Source organism: Lotus japonicus, chromosome 2 (assembly GCF_012489685.1).
Source record: "Lotus japonicus ecotype B-129 chromosome 2, LjGifu_v1.2".
NCBI lineage: Eukaryota > Viridiplantae > Streptophyta > Magnoliopsida > Fabales > Fabaceae > Lotus > Lotus japonicus.
The window spans coordinates 79,447,867-79,465,738 of record NC_080042.1 but is presented as its reverse complement, the minus strand read 5'-3'; the positions used below and the strand labels follow the sequence as shown (position 1 = coordinate 79,465,738).

At 33.2% G+C, this 17,872-nt stretch overlaps 1 protein-coding gene across 1 annotated transcript; it reads left to right on the top strand.

The window, feature by feature from the left end:
* The first annotated feature begins 5,021 nt into the window (after positions 1-5,021).
* On the top strand, positions 5,022-8,855 carry LOC130740002 (spermidine synthase 1). Its single transcript, XM_057592487.1, has 9 exons — positions 5,022-5,273; positions 6,224-6,300; positions 6,400-6,522; positions 7,043-7,147; positions 7,412-7,484; positions 7,582-7,653; positions 7,744-7,939; positions 8,110-8,236; positions 8,534-8,855. Exons 1-9 carry the CDS (start codon positions 5,111-5,113, stop codon positions 8,597-8,599), a joined length of 1,002 nt encoding a protein of 333 aa, XP_057448470.1. The 5' UTR covers positions 5,022-5,110; the 3' UTR covers positions 8,600-8,855.
* The last annotated feature ends 9,017 nt before the right edge of the window (positions 8,856-17,872 follow it).

The following is a 17,872-nucleotide window of genomic DNA, read 5'->3' as shown; positions in this document are numbered from 1 at the left end:
ACCAATAATAGTGGGAGGACCTAACATGATATTATTAGCCTTTGACCCAAGAAAAAATCCATGTTAGCCATGTTTGACATTTAATTGAGTGAAGTGGGGGAGGAGGTGGGAGAAGGCTGAGGTGTTTGTGAAGTGTTAAGAAGTCTCATAATAATGGAAGATATGATTATGAGTTTCTAAAATAAAGATCTTAAATTGAGATCTTTAAATAAGATCCGGATCTTATTAGAGATTTAACATTGAATGTATTTTACATGACATGAAATCTTAGCAAAAGTTAAGATTCGTGTCTTAGTTGAGATCTTAAAGTATGATTTAGATCTTATTAGATTTTACCATTGGATGTATCATACATGGCATAAGATCTTAATAAAAGTTAAAATCTGTGTCTTAGCTTACTTCTCTAAAAAATGAGATATTAAATAAAATAATATTTGTTTCTTTCTCATTCAAAACTAGAATTAAGATAAATAATGTAAATATATTGTGTATTGTTGATCCAACCAAAAGTAAAGTAAGATCTCATACCATTTGAGCAAAATGTGCATGTGGACCGGTCTTAAATCCTATGTGGCAGTCCGAGCCTACAAAAAGTGAGTTAAGTCTCAAAATAAGATCCTCTTATAGGAGATGCTCTAAGATAACTCTTATATCTGTTAAGACAATCTTATCTCTTAAAGCCAACATTTTGGGAGAGTTAGGAGAAAGAGAATGGCAAAAAATTATGTGAAAAGAATTTGAAGGACTAGGATTACGACACAATTGTCACCGTGCAAAAAAAAAATCACATGTGGATGTATATGTGGACTGGGCGGGGCATCCCTGATATGATGCCCGCCCAAAACACTCGTAAAAGATGGCGGCGCACCAGGGCTGGCAAGGGTCACGGGCGATGATGGAAGGTCAATTGTTCTACCGGTGGTCCCATCTACCAGCTAGAAGATTCTTTTGGATTTGTCTTATCTATATAGAGATTTGGGCCTCGTCTGTAAAGGCCCAAATATGGGAACAATCTAGATGTTGACCTCACCCTCTATAAAAGGGAGGTTTTTACCTTGTATCTGACAACTTTGATGATAATTAAAGAGAATATTTCCTTTTATTATATCATGTCCTTATTTGTGGTATGCTAGAGTTTTCTGAGTGTACCTGTCTTATCTAAGATATTCTCTAGTACAGAACAATATGCATTGTGCCATGTCATTATTTAACATTAAGGACATGTACAAAAAACAAAACAAACAAATCTACGAAAGTTCATTTTAGATGCAAAATAAAATCCTATGTGACAGTACGATCCCACAAAAAGTAAGTTAAGTCATAAAATAAGATTCTCTTATTAGAGATGCTCTAAGATAACTCTTATATATGTTAAGACAATCTTATCTCTTATAGCTATAGGTATTTCAAATTATAATATGAAGGTTGAGTGGTGTCTAAGTATGAGAGGAGGAAGAGAATGCAAAAAATCATGAAAATAATTTGAAGGACTAGGATTGCGACATAGTTGTCGCGGGGCAGAAAATATGTCACATATGTCACATGTGCATATATATATATATATATATATATATATATATATATATATATATATATATATATATGCATTGTGACACTTGTCATTATTTAACATTAAAAACGTGGAGACAAAAAATAAAACAAAAAATCTACAAAGTTCATTGTAGATGCAATTTGTAAGTCAAGGACTAAAACATATTTAACACTTTGAATTATTTTTTGAAAATTAAGCTTTAAAATCTACAAACAAAATTAAGCTTTAAGAGTAAAATAGCACAAAATGCTATTGTGTTTATATTCTATGGTAAGTTTTTTGTTTTGGTTTTTTTGTTAAATGCACATAAATGCTTGAAATCGAGTGAAGACGTACCAAACATTCCTGACATTTTAGGGCATGTATACTATAATTAAATCCAATTCTTGTATGGTTATACTTTTCCTTGAAAGATTGCACGGTTATATATGCTTATCTCCTCCTTATTATATTACTCTCAAGTCTCAACTCAAGACTACAACATGTCACAAGTTCATTTAGATGATGCACAGAAGGTTCCTTACATGTAGCACCGCTATCTTTATACCTCCCAATTGTAAATATATGAAAGAAAGAAAATTTCACACTCATTTTAGGTGAAAATTAATGTGGTAAAATGAGCATGTAAACAATATATGATGTTCTTCCAGGTGTAGAACTTGAGAGTTGTGATTGTCATTTACAACGGGGATATAATGGGGCTATGTGCGTACGATAGAGCTGTTTTACTGTGACAAAGAGATTTGATACTGTAATCAATTAAAAGGCTAGTTAATCTTAGAGCCCGTTTAGTGGACAAGATAAACAGACATGATAGAATAACGATAATCATATCTTGTTATAATATGCTGTTTGTTGCGTCAGCAGGATAGTATAACACTATCATGTCCCTTATCTTATCTTGTCTATCATGTGTATAAGTTATCATGAGGGGGGTTATGATATAAATTATCCTGACAGGATATAATATCAGTTTATGAATATTATGAATTTTTTATTTTCAAAGGAAAATTCGATACATTTTTCATTGTTTCTATCATATCCTATCAATATCTTGTCCACCTCAAACGCAAGATAGAATAAGAGTCTATCTTACTCTTATCATATCTTGTCCTTATTCAATCATTTATCATATCTTGCTATTATCTTATACTGACCACCAAACGAACCCTTAGAGTTTAGAAAGAATAATGAGATTTGTAAAAATAAAAAGTGGATTACATTAAGTAAATGAGCGATCACAGTTGAAGGCTTGAGTTTTGTTGTTACTATTTTTGCAGGTTTCGTGGGAAGTCTCTGTGAAGAGTCTCCCAAACGCAAGGTTGACTTTAGGCCTCCTTGTTTGAAAGTTATAATTTAAGACGTCGTGTGCCCGTTAGCCTGTTATATGAGATAAGGTGTTTTTTGTTTGCCAAGTCATCCAAACTGTCTCCATTACATTTGCTAAGAAGTAAGTCTATTGGCCAGCTGAAGTGCTATTAGGCATTTTTTGAATTTTTGGGTCGACCGAAATAATATTTAAGGAGTGATGATAGAAAGAATTGTGAAAGAGGTCGGAAGAGATGAAATCTACAAAAATAACATCACATTGACATAAAAGTAATTCTCAGGAAGAAACTACTATTATTTTTTTGGAATGATCGGTTAGAGCATATCCAATGGAGTCCTTATTTTGGGACCTTAAAATAAGATCTGGATCTTATTAGATCTCACCATTAGAGCTATCCTACATGACATGAGATTTTAGCAAAAGCTAAGATCCGTGCCTTAGCTCAGGTACTCTCAAATGTGAGATCTTAAATAAAATAATATTTTTTCTCTCTCCTTCAATATCATAACTAAAGCGAAAATTAGGGAGGGAAATAAATAATATAAATATATTGGGTACTGTGGGTCCAGTCAAAAGTAAAATAAGATCTCAACCACTAGAGTGAAATATGCATGAAGACCTTATGAGTGTCTTAAATCCTATATGGCAATTTGGGCCCACAAAAATTGAGTTAAGTCTCAAAATAAGTTCCTACAATTGAAGATGCTCTTATATAACCAACTTATTATTTTTTTTTTTAACTTACCTCCATCATTTCACTGAGAAGTGCATGTCACAAACAAGAAAGCAATAAGTACTAAATTGCCCTAATCCCAACGAAACCCTAATTGAAAGCCCTATCATTTTCACTTGAACTCTTATACTTTTCAAATTACTACTACTGTATTTGTTGCCGAAAGCACCGTCACACTCCAACCCAAAGCACATTCCTTTTCACATTCTTTTTCATCATTACGATGGTATCCTATAAACCTCTAATGTTGAGGACACTTATTTCAGTAATTTCTTAAGAATATTTTTTTCGTGAAAAAAGATAATGGCTTTGTTTTTATTATAATTAAAAAGGTTTTGATTTTTATATATTTTAAATACATTATAAATATATTAAATATTTTAACTTAATATCAATTTTTATAAAAACCATTTTTTTACATCGGAAAGATAAATTACACCCGCCACGAATTGAACCTTGAATCTCCCTTACCTATTCCATATGTCTCACAACTCCTACCACTTGAGCTATCATACAGGGACTTATAAAAACAATGTTAAGTTTACATCTTGGAAAATTAACTAATATTTTACATCAAGAATCAATCACGATGTAAAAAATCTAGTTTTTTATTGGATTTCATTGTGATATGATAGATTTACATAATATTCGATCATAAAATTTCATACGGAATAAAAAATTACATTCATTTTTATTTAAATTAAAATAAAAGCGTATTTTTTTATTTGATAAAAATCAATTGAATGTATATGTAAATAAAATTGACACTTTTTTTTGCAAAAATAATATTTACACTAACATGGTGCATAAACATTTAGGACTCGTTTGGTGGACAAGATAAGCAGACATGATAGGATATCAGTAATCCTATTCTGCTGTATTGTTTGTTGTGCCAGCATGATTGGATAACACTATCTTGTCTCTTATCCTATCATGTTTATCATGTGTAAAAATTATCATGAGGGGGAATTACGATAGAAATTATCTTGACAAAATATGATATGAGCTTATAAATATTATGAATTTTTTATTTAAATTAAAAATTTGATTCATTTTTCATTGTTTCTATCAATATCCTGTCCACCTCAAACACATGATAGATAAGAGTCAATCATGCTCTTATCATATCCTGTACTTATCCAATCATTTATCCTATCATGCTCTTATCCTATCCTGACCACCAAACGATCACTTAATTTTTTTATTTAATATAATCAATTAATGTAACACATTTATGAGTTCTGATTGGTTAAGTATAAAAAAATCTTTACATTCTGAAATTAAACTCATTTTTTACAACATAGATTTTGTAAATATCATTTTTTACAGCAAGCATAAAATTCATTTCATGTGATAATAGTATTATTTATCTATGATGAGATGAGTATCACATGATTGAAAAATAAACACGAGTGAGCATAGCGTGACGTGCGTATATAATGCTTACGAAAGGGGTTGAAGAAGGGCAAAGAGTGTTTCGCTTCACCACACAGACATGGCGGCAGAGAACGTAGCAGCTGATTTACCAGTCAAGAGGCAGCGAGAAGAAGAAGAAGAAGACCAACAAAATGGCCTCTCTCAGAACGATTCTTCCACGCCTCAAGGGCTATCTGCTGTTATTCCTGGATGGTTCTCTGAAATTAGCCCAATGTGGCCTGGTTTGTACCCTTCTCCATAAACACGCTCTTTTCATCTTGTTGCTCTTTTTTCATCAACCCTTTTGATTTTTGTGTTGAACTTCAACTGGGGTTTGTGTTGTTCCTCTGAAAAAACATTGATTTTATTATTTCTTTGATATAATGGAAATTTGGATGGACTGGGTTTTTTTGTTTTGTCTTTTTGTATGAAATTGTTGTTTAGGTGCTGTACTTGATTGTTGTTAGCTAATCTCTGTCGTTTGTTTTGGATGTGACTACGTGTCTTCAGTTAAATCGTTGAATCTATGTGTCTGTCCTTTCAAGGTTTCATTTTATGGTTCTGTTCTATTTGATTCTAAGGTATCAGCCCATTTTTATTTAGTTTAGGGGTACTAGAACTAGGAGTTGATAATTGGTGGAGTTACAAAAGAGTTAGGCTTAGGCTTCCTGCCCTGTTGTTTTGTGTTTTTTCTTTTACTGCAAGATGGATTGGCTGCTTTGGCATATTTGAGGTTCTGCCCTTTTCAAGTTTAGGTTAAATTCAGTGTTTGGACATTTTAATGATCAGTTGTTGTTTCATTTCCACTTACAAATGCTTTTTTTTTTTTGTTGAAATAGAACCACTTGGAGGTTTCATTTTTTGAGCCACTGCAAAAATGTTCCATGATTTGCCAGAGAAACATTGATTTCATTATGGTCAAGGGTTTAAAGAAAGAATTGAACTCTGATATTTGATTTCCCTTAGTTCTTAAGTAGCTTAATTGTAGAATAGAACAATTGTCTGCTATTGTTATCTGACTGATGGCAGAATTTGGACTATCAATTGTTCTTAATATTGAATTTTCCGGTTCCTTTGCTATGTCACTTTTTCCCTCTGACTTACTGTTATCAACCCTAGGACCCTCATCTTTGTTTTTGTCTTTTGTAATAATACTATGACTCATGTGTTGGAATCTGGCTGTAATTTGCAGGGGAAGCACACTCCTTGAAGGTGGAAAAGATTTTGTTTCAAGGAAAGTCTGATTATCAGAATGTCATGGTCTTCCAGGTACTTATAACTTCTGTTTTATTTGAAGTTTCATTATCCCCCTCCTTTTTTCATGGACCTAATTCTAATTTCACTGTATGTTCTGATATCTTTTTGCAGTCATCCACGTATGGCAAGGTTCTTGTTTTGGATGGAGTCATTCAGCTCACAGAAAGGGATGAGTGTGCCTACCAAGAGATGATCACTCATCTTCCTCTCTGTTCTATTCCAAATCCCAAAAAGGTCTTTTGATACTTCAAATCCTTATAAAACATGTGTAGCTTTCCTGTTTTATCATAAATTTTGTTGTGAATTCTGGATAATTGATTAGGCAGTGTATAGATTTTTAATCATTGTATCTAGAGGATGGCTTAGAGGAATCTGTCAAAATTATGTCTATCTTAATTACTGAAAATGATGATGTGTCCATCACCATGCGGATTCCTGCTGCATTGCTGCTTTACATTTAGCATAGCAATGTAAGTTTATCGAAATATGATTTTTTATGTTTTAGGTTGTGTCGGTCTTTCATGAGTGTAGAATTTTATATGTTGATGAGAGTAGGAAGGATCACACCCATGTAACTGGGGAAAGGCATCCGAACTATGGCTTATTTGTTGTACCACTCTTGAGAATGAAATGTTCATTTTTTGGGAGAGAATGAAATGTTCATTTTTTGGGAGAATATTTGCCTGTTTTCCCAGCATAACTTTCGAAATGTATGGAGTTAATCGTTCTTTTCCTCACTGCTATTTTCTGTTAGGTTTTGGTTATTGGTGGAGGAGATGGTGGAGTCCTGCGGGAAGTATCACGTCATTCGTCAGTAGAAAAGATCGACATTTGTGAAATAGACAAGATGGTTGTTGATGTGAGTACACTAAAACTCTGTTCTTTCCTGTCTCTAATCAAATCTAAATAATTTTACTAACAGAAGACTACTATTTGACTTAAGTCTCTCTCACACACACACCCCACTTTTTTTAGGTCGATTTGGATCTCTCTACTTAACGAAATTGGTTATTGCCATGCTGTTTTTTCCCCCTCATGATCTAAAATCTACGTTTTATGCTCAAGGACCTCTAGTATAGCAGTATCAGCTCAATATCAAAATTGAATTCTTCATTCTTTGCAGGTCTCCAAAGAGTTTTTCCCTGATATTGCTGTAGGTTTTGAGGACCCACGTGTCTCCCTTCATATCGGTGATGGTATGATCAGCTACTCTTCATGTTTTTTTATATTAGTTACCCACTTCACTGTTTCATGATAACTTTTCTCATGATGGCTTGTCTTTCAATGATCCAGGAGTTGCATTTTTGAAGGCAGCTCCAGAAGGATCTTATGATGCAGTAATAGTGGATTCATCCGACCCTATAGGTAGCATACATATGCAATGCAATGTTTATGATCTCTTCATTAATGTATTTTTTTTCCCGGTTAAGTGAGTTTCTGTTTGATATCCTTAAGGTCCTGCTCAAGAGCTTTTTGAAAAGCCTTTCTTTTCATCGGTTGCAAGGGCTCTTCGTCCTGGAGGTGTTGTGTGTACTCAAGCAGAAAGTATATGGCTCCATATGCATATCATTGAGGACATTGTGGCAAACTGTCGCCAGATATTCAAAGGTTCTGTCAACTATGCTTGGACCACCGTTCCCACATACCCAAGGTATGTTCTTCAAAACTTATTTTCTATTTTCCCATTGAAACTGCTAAGTAGCCTCTGTCAATCAGCCATAGTGTCAATTCAGTCTGTTTGTTTATTTTGTGCTTTTAGTATAGGGATGGTTAGTATATATGATTATCCATGATTAATGTTGCTTGTTTTTTCCATTTCAGTGGGATGATTGGTTTTATGCTTTGCTCAACTGAGGGTCCTTCTGTTGATTTCAAGCATCCAGTGAATCCTATAGATGAGGATGATAGTCAGCAGTCAGCAAGACCATTGAAATTTTACAACCGTGAGGTAAGCTGCTTCAACCTCTCCTGCTCGGTTTTCAACTCGGATCAAGATCTTACGTCCCCAAATGATGTCTCTATTTCCTGTTCCTCCAATAAATCATTGTCCTTGTCTTCTCAATTAAAAAATACATGGAGCGAGACCTTACAAACTTACACGCGGAAAGAAAATGAGATACCATTTGGAAACTGATGATTTCAATGCTTTCAACTCCACCTGAATTTTCATTTTTTCCTTTTCTTTACTAACTGTTAAGTCTTATTTTAACTTTTGTATATGTTTTGTCTATACCTTTTATTTCAGATTCATTCAGCTGCTTTCTGTTTGCCATCTTTTGCTAAGAGAGCTATTGGTGCTAAAGCAAATTGAGAATGTTTTCATGGGATTGAAGGAGCACCATGGCTGTTAGGCATTTATCCTTAAATGGATTGATCCATCTATCAATGAACCGTGAAATAAGTTAGAGCTTCATGCTGACATTGAAGAGTAACTTCTATTTCATGTAATGAGTTGTAGATGATGGATTCAGTCGTTAGTAACTCCCAAAAAATTTCTTGAACTTTTTGTTTTATGCGAATCATTGCCTTTTATCTATCCGAGACTGAAATTTGGTCTTTTATTTTGATATTTAAGTATTTTTACTGTCAGTTTATTGGGTTTGCCTAATGGGCCAATAAAAAATGGTGTGAAGTGACACCACCTCATTTTACATGGTATATTAAATTGCTAAATCATCAGTAATAAGTCAATAATCTGTTATCCCTATAAAACCCTTCTTCCACCCACAACCTCCCTCCCTCCCTCAACTCACCATTTCCACCATAGCAGCCACAAAATCACCCAAGCATTCCTGCCAGTCACCACTCCCCACCATTGCACCATAGGTATAGTTGCGAAGCAAAACTATTGCTTAGTCACTTCTCAAAGATCCTTCAGGGCTTTGCCCGCAGTTATGAAGGATCTTTGAGAAGTGGCGGATGGCCTTTGAAGGGAGCTAGCGTTGATGACTGTGAGTGTGGTGGGAGAGGAAAAAATCACTGTTTTCCGTGACTGTTTCATAGGCAACACCTTGCAACTTTGATTGACATTTTTAAAGTCACAGAAATACTTTTAATTGAAACCAAATAAACTAAACTAAGTTTGCAGTGAAAACATAAATTCAAAGAATTAATTGAACCAGATATAAAAATCCTGAGCAAGAAGGAACAACAACATTGTTATTGGCCTTTCTTTTCTTCTTTTTCCCTTTACAAATGCTTGGTAAGACTCTCTTAGTATATGGTTCAAGATCTTGAAATAACCTCTTGCATAAAAAATAGATTGGAGCACATACAATAGACCAAGTGGTTAGACCATTCTCACAACCCACACATAACGAGAGCTTTGATGCATCAAGATGCTTTTTTTATATGGCTCTCACGGTGTAATTTGTCTTAGAACTCTTAGCTTGTGCTGAATAATAATTGAGGGATCAGACAGAGTGTGTGTTTGGTTTTAAATCTGGAGAGGCCAAACGTGGATCCAGAAATCCAAAAGCAACTATTTCTTACTTCTGCAAACGTGGATTGGGGCCAAACGTGGATCTGCAGAAGTTTTCCAAACACACACAGAGCCAATATAATTCACTTTTGAATTTTTTTTTTGTTCAGAATCTAAGATGCTTGTTTAATATTTTCATTTTCGTCAATCTTTTTTTTTGGTCGAATGTCAAATAAATATTCTGAAGACGTATATGGTCCATATTCATTCATGATGGACTTAATGACATTTGAGTTCTATGTAATATGGGCCAAGCTAAGGAAAGCTGTTGTTAAACCCCATAGTTCTAGTCTAGATTGATGGGCCAAACTATGCATTTTGTCCTATGTCTCTGTGTAATTTGATTCATACTCTTATATATGAAGACCTTTTTTCATTATAAAAAGATGAAAAGACTTCTAATTATAGGTAAGTATCCTCCATGGTGTGAAACTTGCTCTATCCAGATGTTTTACAAAAAATCCTTGTTGAATCGGATTCCTTGGTAGCCATCAATTTGTTGGAGAAGGGATGTCCCAGCTCTCATTTGTGTGCCTCACTTATTAGACAGATAAAAGATCTCCTGAATCGGTGCTCTCACCTTCAGTGGAAGCATGTATTCCGTGAAGCTAGTTCAGTGGCGGATGCCCTTGCAAAAAATGGTCTAACCTTGCCAATGTCTGATACGACAGTCTGCCTTCTTTTGGTTATGTCCCCTTTAGATTTGATTCTTATAATACCCTCTATGAGAGAGGTTAGTTGGACGCTTTAAGTCCCAAATATAACAACAACAAAAATTAGTGTTAGATAGAAAGATGAAAAAACACTTCACCAAGATGTAAAATTTCTAAGAATTTATTTATGTGGTAACATGATAGAAGTTTAAAATGTCGAGGGTCAACTTAATAATTCACACACTTCATAAATTATATACAGTATATTATAATAATTTTATCAGATATAAAATGGGCAAATGCTTGAACACGAAATAAGAGATCGATGTTAGTTTAGAAAATCTTCACAATTGTCTGATTTGGTTTTGTGAGAAGCAGTATTACTCAATGACATTGCTTCAAATATCTTACGATTGAAAGTGTATAAGGTGATTGAAAACGTTAAATTATATAAATAGGTAGGGCCATTTCATACTTTGGGTGGTTGTACATTCGTTTAATCAACCCTTCCACAGTACTATTGAATTATATAAAATCAGTAGGGTCACGTCTTTAATTGTGTCCGTCGACATCAAACTATATATACTTTGTCCTCTTATCTTTTTTGTGGCGTTGAATGGAGAAAATGAATGCTCCCTATTAAGATTCATTGATAACCATGTATGATGCATGGCAGAAATTATGAGCAGCTTAATTGTTTCTGATTTTTATAATTAAGCAATAGTACAACTCAGCAGCTAAGCATGCATGCAGCACCTCCCAACTCCCAAGTTCGCCAATTGACAATGTCAAATAACAGCTTTGTGAAAAAGACATGATAACAATGCTTATGATCTTATGAGCCTGCCCTCGAAATTGAATTAAATTAATTTGAGCTCAAATATTAATAAAATCAAATTAAAACCAACATGAGAATCAAAATATAGGAACAAGATAGTAATTTGGTGTGCATGAGAAAATGTGTGTTTTTTCTTCCCTTCCTATGCTTGGGTTAGGTGTTCATGTTGGACTGAGTGGTGTGCATGCCCAATATGATGTTGTAGCTCTCTCGATTCTTTACTACTCGTAAATGTGATTGACTGTATTTGCTTCCCCCTTAAATATAATTGTTGGACTCAGGACGGACCTTCCCATTAATGTAATAGCACATGATGCCCACAATTACCATTGATTGTAAATAGGGGAGACCTCAATTAGGGGCTCCATCAAACTATAATAAGACATGTTGAAAGAAATTTTAAGATCATCACGTTTGACCTAACTACTTGCCTTTGTCTTAAGGTATTATTGTGAACACAAGGTTTTTTTTTTAAGTCAGTAATGTTTTATTTTTGAAACTAAGTCAGTAATGTTAGTTGTGCAATGTCTGATTAAATTATTGTTGTATTGAAACTAAGTGTTTGCAATGTATACCATATATATATATATATGGTATATGTATCGACAGCTCAGTTGTTCAATTGAATAATTAGTCGTCCTCATGCTTGGATTGCCTACAATTCAAACAGTCAATGAAGCTATATACATAGTTCATTATTTTCATATCAATTGTGGTTGTGGACCTGTGAAATAATTATAAAACATTTGTAATTGATAAGACGGAATGATGTTAGTAATCATCATGGTGTCATTTTCTTTGCTGAGTTTTCAATGTTTGATTAGGTGAGTGTGATAAACTCCAAGAGAACCTACCTTTTGGTAACAAATAGAGACAGAACAGAATAAGATCATATATCCCCCTTAGATATAGGGTGGGACTCATGTATAAACGGGTATTTGCACATGCATTATTTGAAACTAGAGAGCAAATGAGAACAATCCATATGCATATATTGATGGATTTAGTATAAGGACACGTTCAGAACTCTAATGAGTGGTGCCTGAATTCTGATTACCAAGACAATTAAACATCCTAATTAGGTCATTTTCAGGTTACACAACAAACTTTATTCTATATGACTGCTTAGCATACCAAATTTTATACGTGTTTACTTCTTTTTCTTGGCCCAAAGCTAGCCCACAATCATCAGAGAAAAAAATATACACAACAAAGGCGCGGACCTAAAAGTTTAAAATTTGGAGACAACACAGATAAATTTGTTATCTTAAATAAATTAAACACATGGTAATACTATCATTAAAAGTATAAATCTCTCTATGAGTTTTCATGTTTACAAAATTCTGAATAGTATTTTCATTTTTAATACTATTAAAAGAATTGTTTATATATAGTTAGCCAAATAATCATTCATCTCGAACAAATTTTTTGCAGAGAAATCTCTTTGCCAATTTCAATTGTCGCAGTTACTATTGATTGCATCAAAATTAACTTTAGGTAGGTGGCAAAAAAATTTAGGTAGAATAAACACACAAACATATGACACTTTGAACACAATTTTCTTATGTGAAAAATGGGAGTATCAAGGAAAAAACAGAACTTAACATTTATTTAAATAAATTACACAACGAATTAAAGAGGGATATGATCACAAGTCCACGCGCATCATGATAAGATAGTTGCTTCTATTATAAGCTTGAAGCTCACTCCTTTTCATCTGTATCCTTGTAAAACTCGAGTACAAGAAGATCACGACTCAAAGCGTTAGCTAGTAGTGATTGGCTACTCGTATCTTCCGCCGAAGAGGAAGTGATGACTATTAAATCGACATTCCATACAACTGATATTGGCTCCATATGACCCATGATGACCCCTCTTAATAATTATACATATTTTTCTCATAAACTTAGATTTTTTAATAAATTTATTATTAAAATTTTGTTATAAATTAAAATATTGATGGTAATTTTTAAACTTTTGTAAATTTTTTAGATGATACTTTAAAAGAATTGAATTACACGACAGAATATATATATATATATATATATATATATATATATATATATATATATATATATATATATATATATATATATATGAGAAACATATTATGAGGGTGATGTGATCAATTTTTAAATGAGAAAGGTACTCCCTACTTGAGAGTTGAGATTAATGTCCTGTAGTTATACTCGCCGCCTCATCTTCCGAATATTTCGTGTCTTTATATATCAAAAATAAATTGACAAGAGAAATGCATGCATGTACGCCTCCTAATTATATAAGGTCAATTATTATACTATATGTCTATCTGTATTTTTTTATTATACTAAACATTCGCCACGTGTAAACGTAGAAGTATTTGTCAATGAACACTTGGAGTGCTGGGCATGCCATGTGAGAGTATTGTTTGTTTAATTGTCTGTATGTTTACTCTTCACGCTTTCTCTCCAACTTTTCACCTGTAAATTAGCTTCAATATTGTATCAAATCTTTAATTTTCAGCCTTGTTTTAATTCTTGATCTCTTTTCATTATGTGAAGTTAGCCAGCCAACCCTGCTTAGATGAAACAATTAAATAGGAAGAAAACTTTGTCAGTTTTGAAAGCAAACCAGAAAAGTGACCGTAGATAAATAAAGCAAATCCCTTTTAATTAGCTTAATGCACTTTTGAAATCTTTGTGGACAAATGTGGATCCCTCTTGTCACATCCTGATTTAGGTCATGATAACGACATAGCTTATATATGGGATGCTGCCATATTAAGTGCTTGTTTGGACCCAAGTTCTTTGTGGTCCTATTACTGATCAAAACTACCTGATGGAGCTTTAGATAGATGAAACGTGCTTGAAAAGTGTGTTGGATGTTATAACCAAACATCCACTAAGTTATAAAACTAGTAAAGAGATGATTCATATTTGAACTACTTTTTTAACATCATAAAATTGTTCATATATAATATTTTGTATACACACTTATTATAATTTAGAAAAAATATTACATGTCGACACATGAAATTCCTACGTTTAGAAAAAATAAGAATATAAGAGAAATAATAGATATATGACCGGTGATGTGTTCAAAAAAGAAGAAAGATATAAAAAGAGAAGCGAGAGGAACTACATTAGAAAATGACTTTTACAACACCCTTCTATAACGGTTTTAAGAGGAGAGGATGGAGTTGATGTTTGGTGTTGAGAATCTGACAAGATCCTCTCCCAAAGTCGACAACGTCGCGGTGGTGAGTGTTCTGGAGATGGTGGGTGTGTTGTTTTTTTTATAGGCAAATGTTAGTGGTTAGTTGTTAGTAATTACAAATGCTCCTCCTCAGGGTTCGAAACATTGAACTCCATCTCCAACACCTATTTATACCCTTAGCTCAACCAAGTGAGCTACCCCTCCCACGGCGAGGAAGGTACTTGTAGAAAACACCCCCAACGCTTAAGTCAATACAATATGAGAGAATTCTCAAGTCCCAGGTGAACTCAAGCGTAAATGCTTGAATGAATAACATGTTATGTAAATGAATAATAAAATTTATATTTATAGGCTCAACTTCCTTGGAGGTTGTCTCTGCAAGAGTATGGGAGGTCCCTTAATAAGTGAGATTTTCGATCATGTGGGAAAGCAGAGCAGCCTCTATAGCTAGTTGTCCCACCTTAGCTTGTTGTGTCTCAACCTTCTTGTGACCGATCAATTATGAGTCGGGACAAGACACCCCTTTCGAAGTTGCTCAATCTATCATTCAAGCGAGTGCTTACGTACATCTTTTAATCGGCATGAGACACTTTTGGGTCCGACGGCTGCATAGCTGGTCAAAACAATTGGTGAGTGTGGTTGCAACTCTAAGTGCAGGATGGAGGGAAACGATTACAGATGAATTTGGGGAAAATTAGAGATTAGAAAAATGAGATTTGGGGTATAGGTTTGTTTGAAGATTTTGATTTGAAGGAGAAGTTGATTTGCATATGAAGAAGGTACTAGATGAAGAAGATGTTGAGATTCATATCAATAAGATTAGAAATTATGTATTAAAAATAATAAAAAAAATTATATTTTTAAATTTTAATGATTTATTCATAACTTTTTTATTATTTATTATTCATGTGATATATATAGAATATGTCACATATGCGTTCACCCACATGTAATTATTTTGTCTAAGCCTAAATTTTAATGATGGCTAATACCAAACAATTCTTAATCGAATGACTAAAATACAACTTTACTCTGACACGGGCTAAATTCAGCCGATGATAAAATTAGAGTGACCAAAAATAAATTAAAGATGTTACATTATACTAGGGGTGAACATGGGCCGGGTAAATCCAATGAACCCGCCCAACCCAATCCGATCCAATAGAAAAAATGCGGGTTGGATCGGGCAATCGGGTTAGTCGGATGGATTTTACTACAACCCAACCAAGTTCGGATCGGAATTCGGATTCAGTTCAAATCCATCCAACCCAACCCAGAATCCATACATATAATAATAATTTTTATAATTTTACTTATACTTGGAGTGCTAGTGCCGGAGTGATGACTTTTTGAAACTTTAAGACTTAAGTATTTGTAGTTATTTGTCATATTTGAACTTAGAGTATTTATTCGTAGTTATTTGTTACATGTTTATATATAGTTATTTGGCATGTTGGAGAAATCTAAGTTCTAAGTGTCATGACATGACAGTTAGTGTTGTTTTTCACTTTTTAGATACTATTTATATTAGATTGTTTCATGTCATTTGGTAATGAAGTTTTATGTTTTCAAGATATTTGACTATATGTCATTTATGTGGTATTATTTCTATAACTTTTTGTGTCTTTTTCATGCTATTTAGTATTATAACATATTTAGTATTTTTTATAACTTTTTCTGAATTTATAATAATATTTTTTAATATTTCAGATATATTATTATTTTAATATAGTGACCCAATAAATCCATCAAACCCAATTCAAACTTCGTCGGGTTGGTTCGGATCGGGTCCGAAGAAGAAATTCGTGAAATCCAACCCAACCCAACCCAGACAATTATGATGAGTTCGGATTTTATTTTAACCAAAATCCATCCAACCCAACCCAAGTGCATATAGGTTTTTGTTTCTTCTCAATATACAAGAGAGTACTTTAAGAAGAAGATGCCACAAGGGAAACAAATCATTTCCTAGCTACGTCATTATAATTAATATTAATATTATCACGTTTTGCTTTGTTTTTGTTTCAAGGTTGAAATTGATTAAAATAGAAAGTGATGGGTTTTGTCAAAATATTAGGTTCTGAAAAGACAAAGGAAATAGTGTTTAAAAAGGGCTATCTAGACTTTCCAAAACAACGAATGATGCTTCCCCTGATTCTGAGATTCCACTAGTAGGACATTTGGAAAATATGAGCGTCTGCTTATACAGAATGAGAATCACATTCGGACAGCTTGTGCTTGTGATAGCCTATCAAAGCTAATTTTGGGTCAACACCATCTAATTATTTTCTTAATCAAAATCATAATTAATCACTCCAAAATTGCTTAATTATTATTGTCCTTTTTATGAACTTAAACAAAGTTAAGATGTTCTTTAATTTTAATGTTTCACCTTTATGAAACTGACAAAATATCTCAGATCAAAGGGGTTCGTCATTTAATTTGGCCCCATGTCACTCTCTGCCTGTTACAGACGGATTTTTGCATTTATTAATGCTGTTTTACTCTACGTCATGTAATTAAAGGATTGAATTTGGATAAAGTTTGATAACATGAATAGGTTGCATAAAGGAATTTTTAGCAGAAATTCATGTCTCTCATTAGATTGAGATGAAACTGTTTTTAAATGAAGATTACGTACGCGTGTAGACATAAAAATTGGATAAAATGAAAATTTAATTAAATTATGCATTAAGAAAAGTTATACTTTACTTTTTTTAATCTTTAAGTGAGTATCAAGTTATCAACGTTTTTGTGTATTTTTTTTTTGTCTAGACCAAGGTATTCCCACAGCCGACAGCCGTGAGACTAATCTCTCGCCCCACGGTCAGCGATGTTCTTGTGTATTGATGCTACTTACTAGCGAAAATTGTATGATTTATTTTTAATCTTGTGTTAAATATGTTTTTAATTTCTATAATACATTTAATTTGGGGTTGGGCCTTACAACTTTTCTTTGTTTTAGTCTCAACTCTAATTAAATAGGTAAAGTTAGTTTATGCAGTACATTTTGTGATGATTTAATGTTTAAACCACCTGCCACTAACATATCTTGTGGTGGTTAACAACTCCTACTCGTGTGTAAAAAATGCTGCAAAGTAAATACTAGAAAACTAATTTCATATACTTCATTAATATTAAGAACTAAATGCTAAATGCTACTCCCTCCGGTCCTATTTATAAGCAACAAAAAAAAATTCACATAGTTTAAGAAATGTAGTTAAACTAGATAAAATGCATTAAATTTGTCTTAAATTAAAATGAACTTCCAAAATTACCCTTTGTTATTAGTGTTGGAAAGTGGAAAAGAGAGAGAATAATTAATGAGACACATTTTACAAGTTAGAATTAATAAGGGCATCATTGGAAAAAATTAATTAATATAGCTCAAACTTTCATTTGGTTCTTATAAAAAGG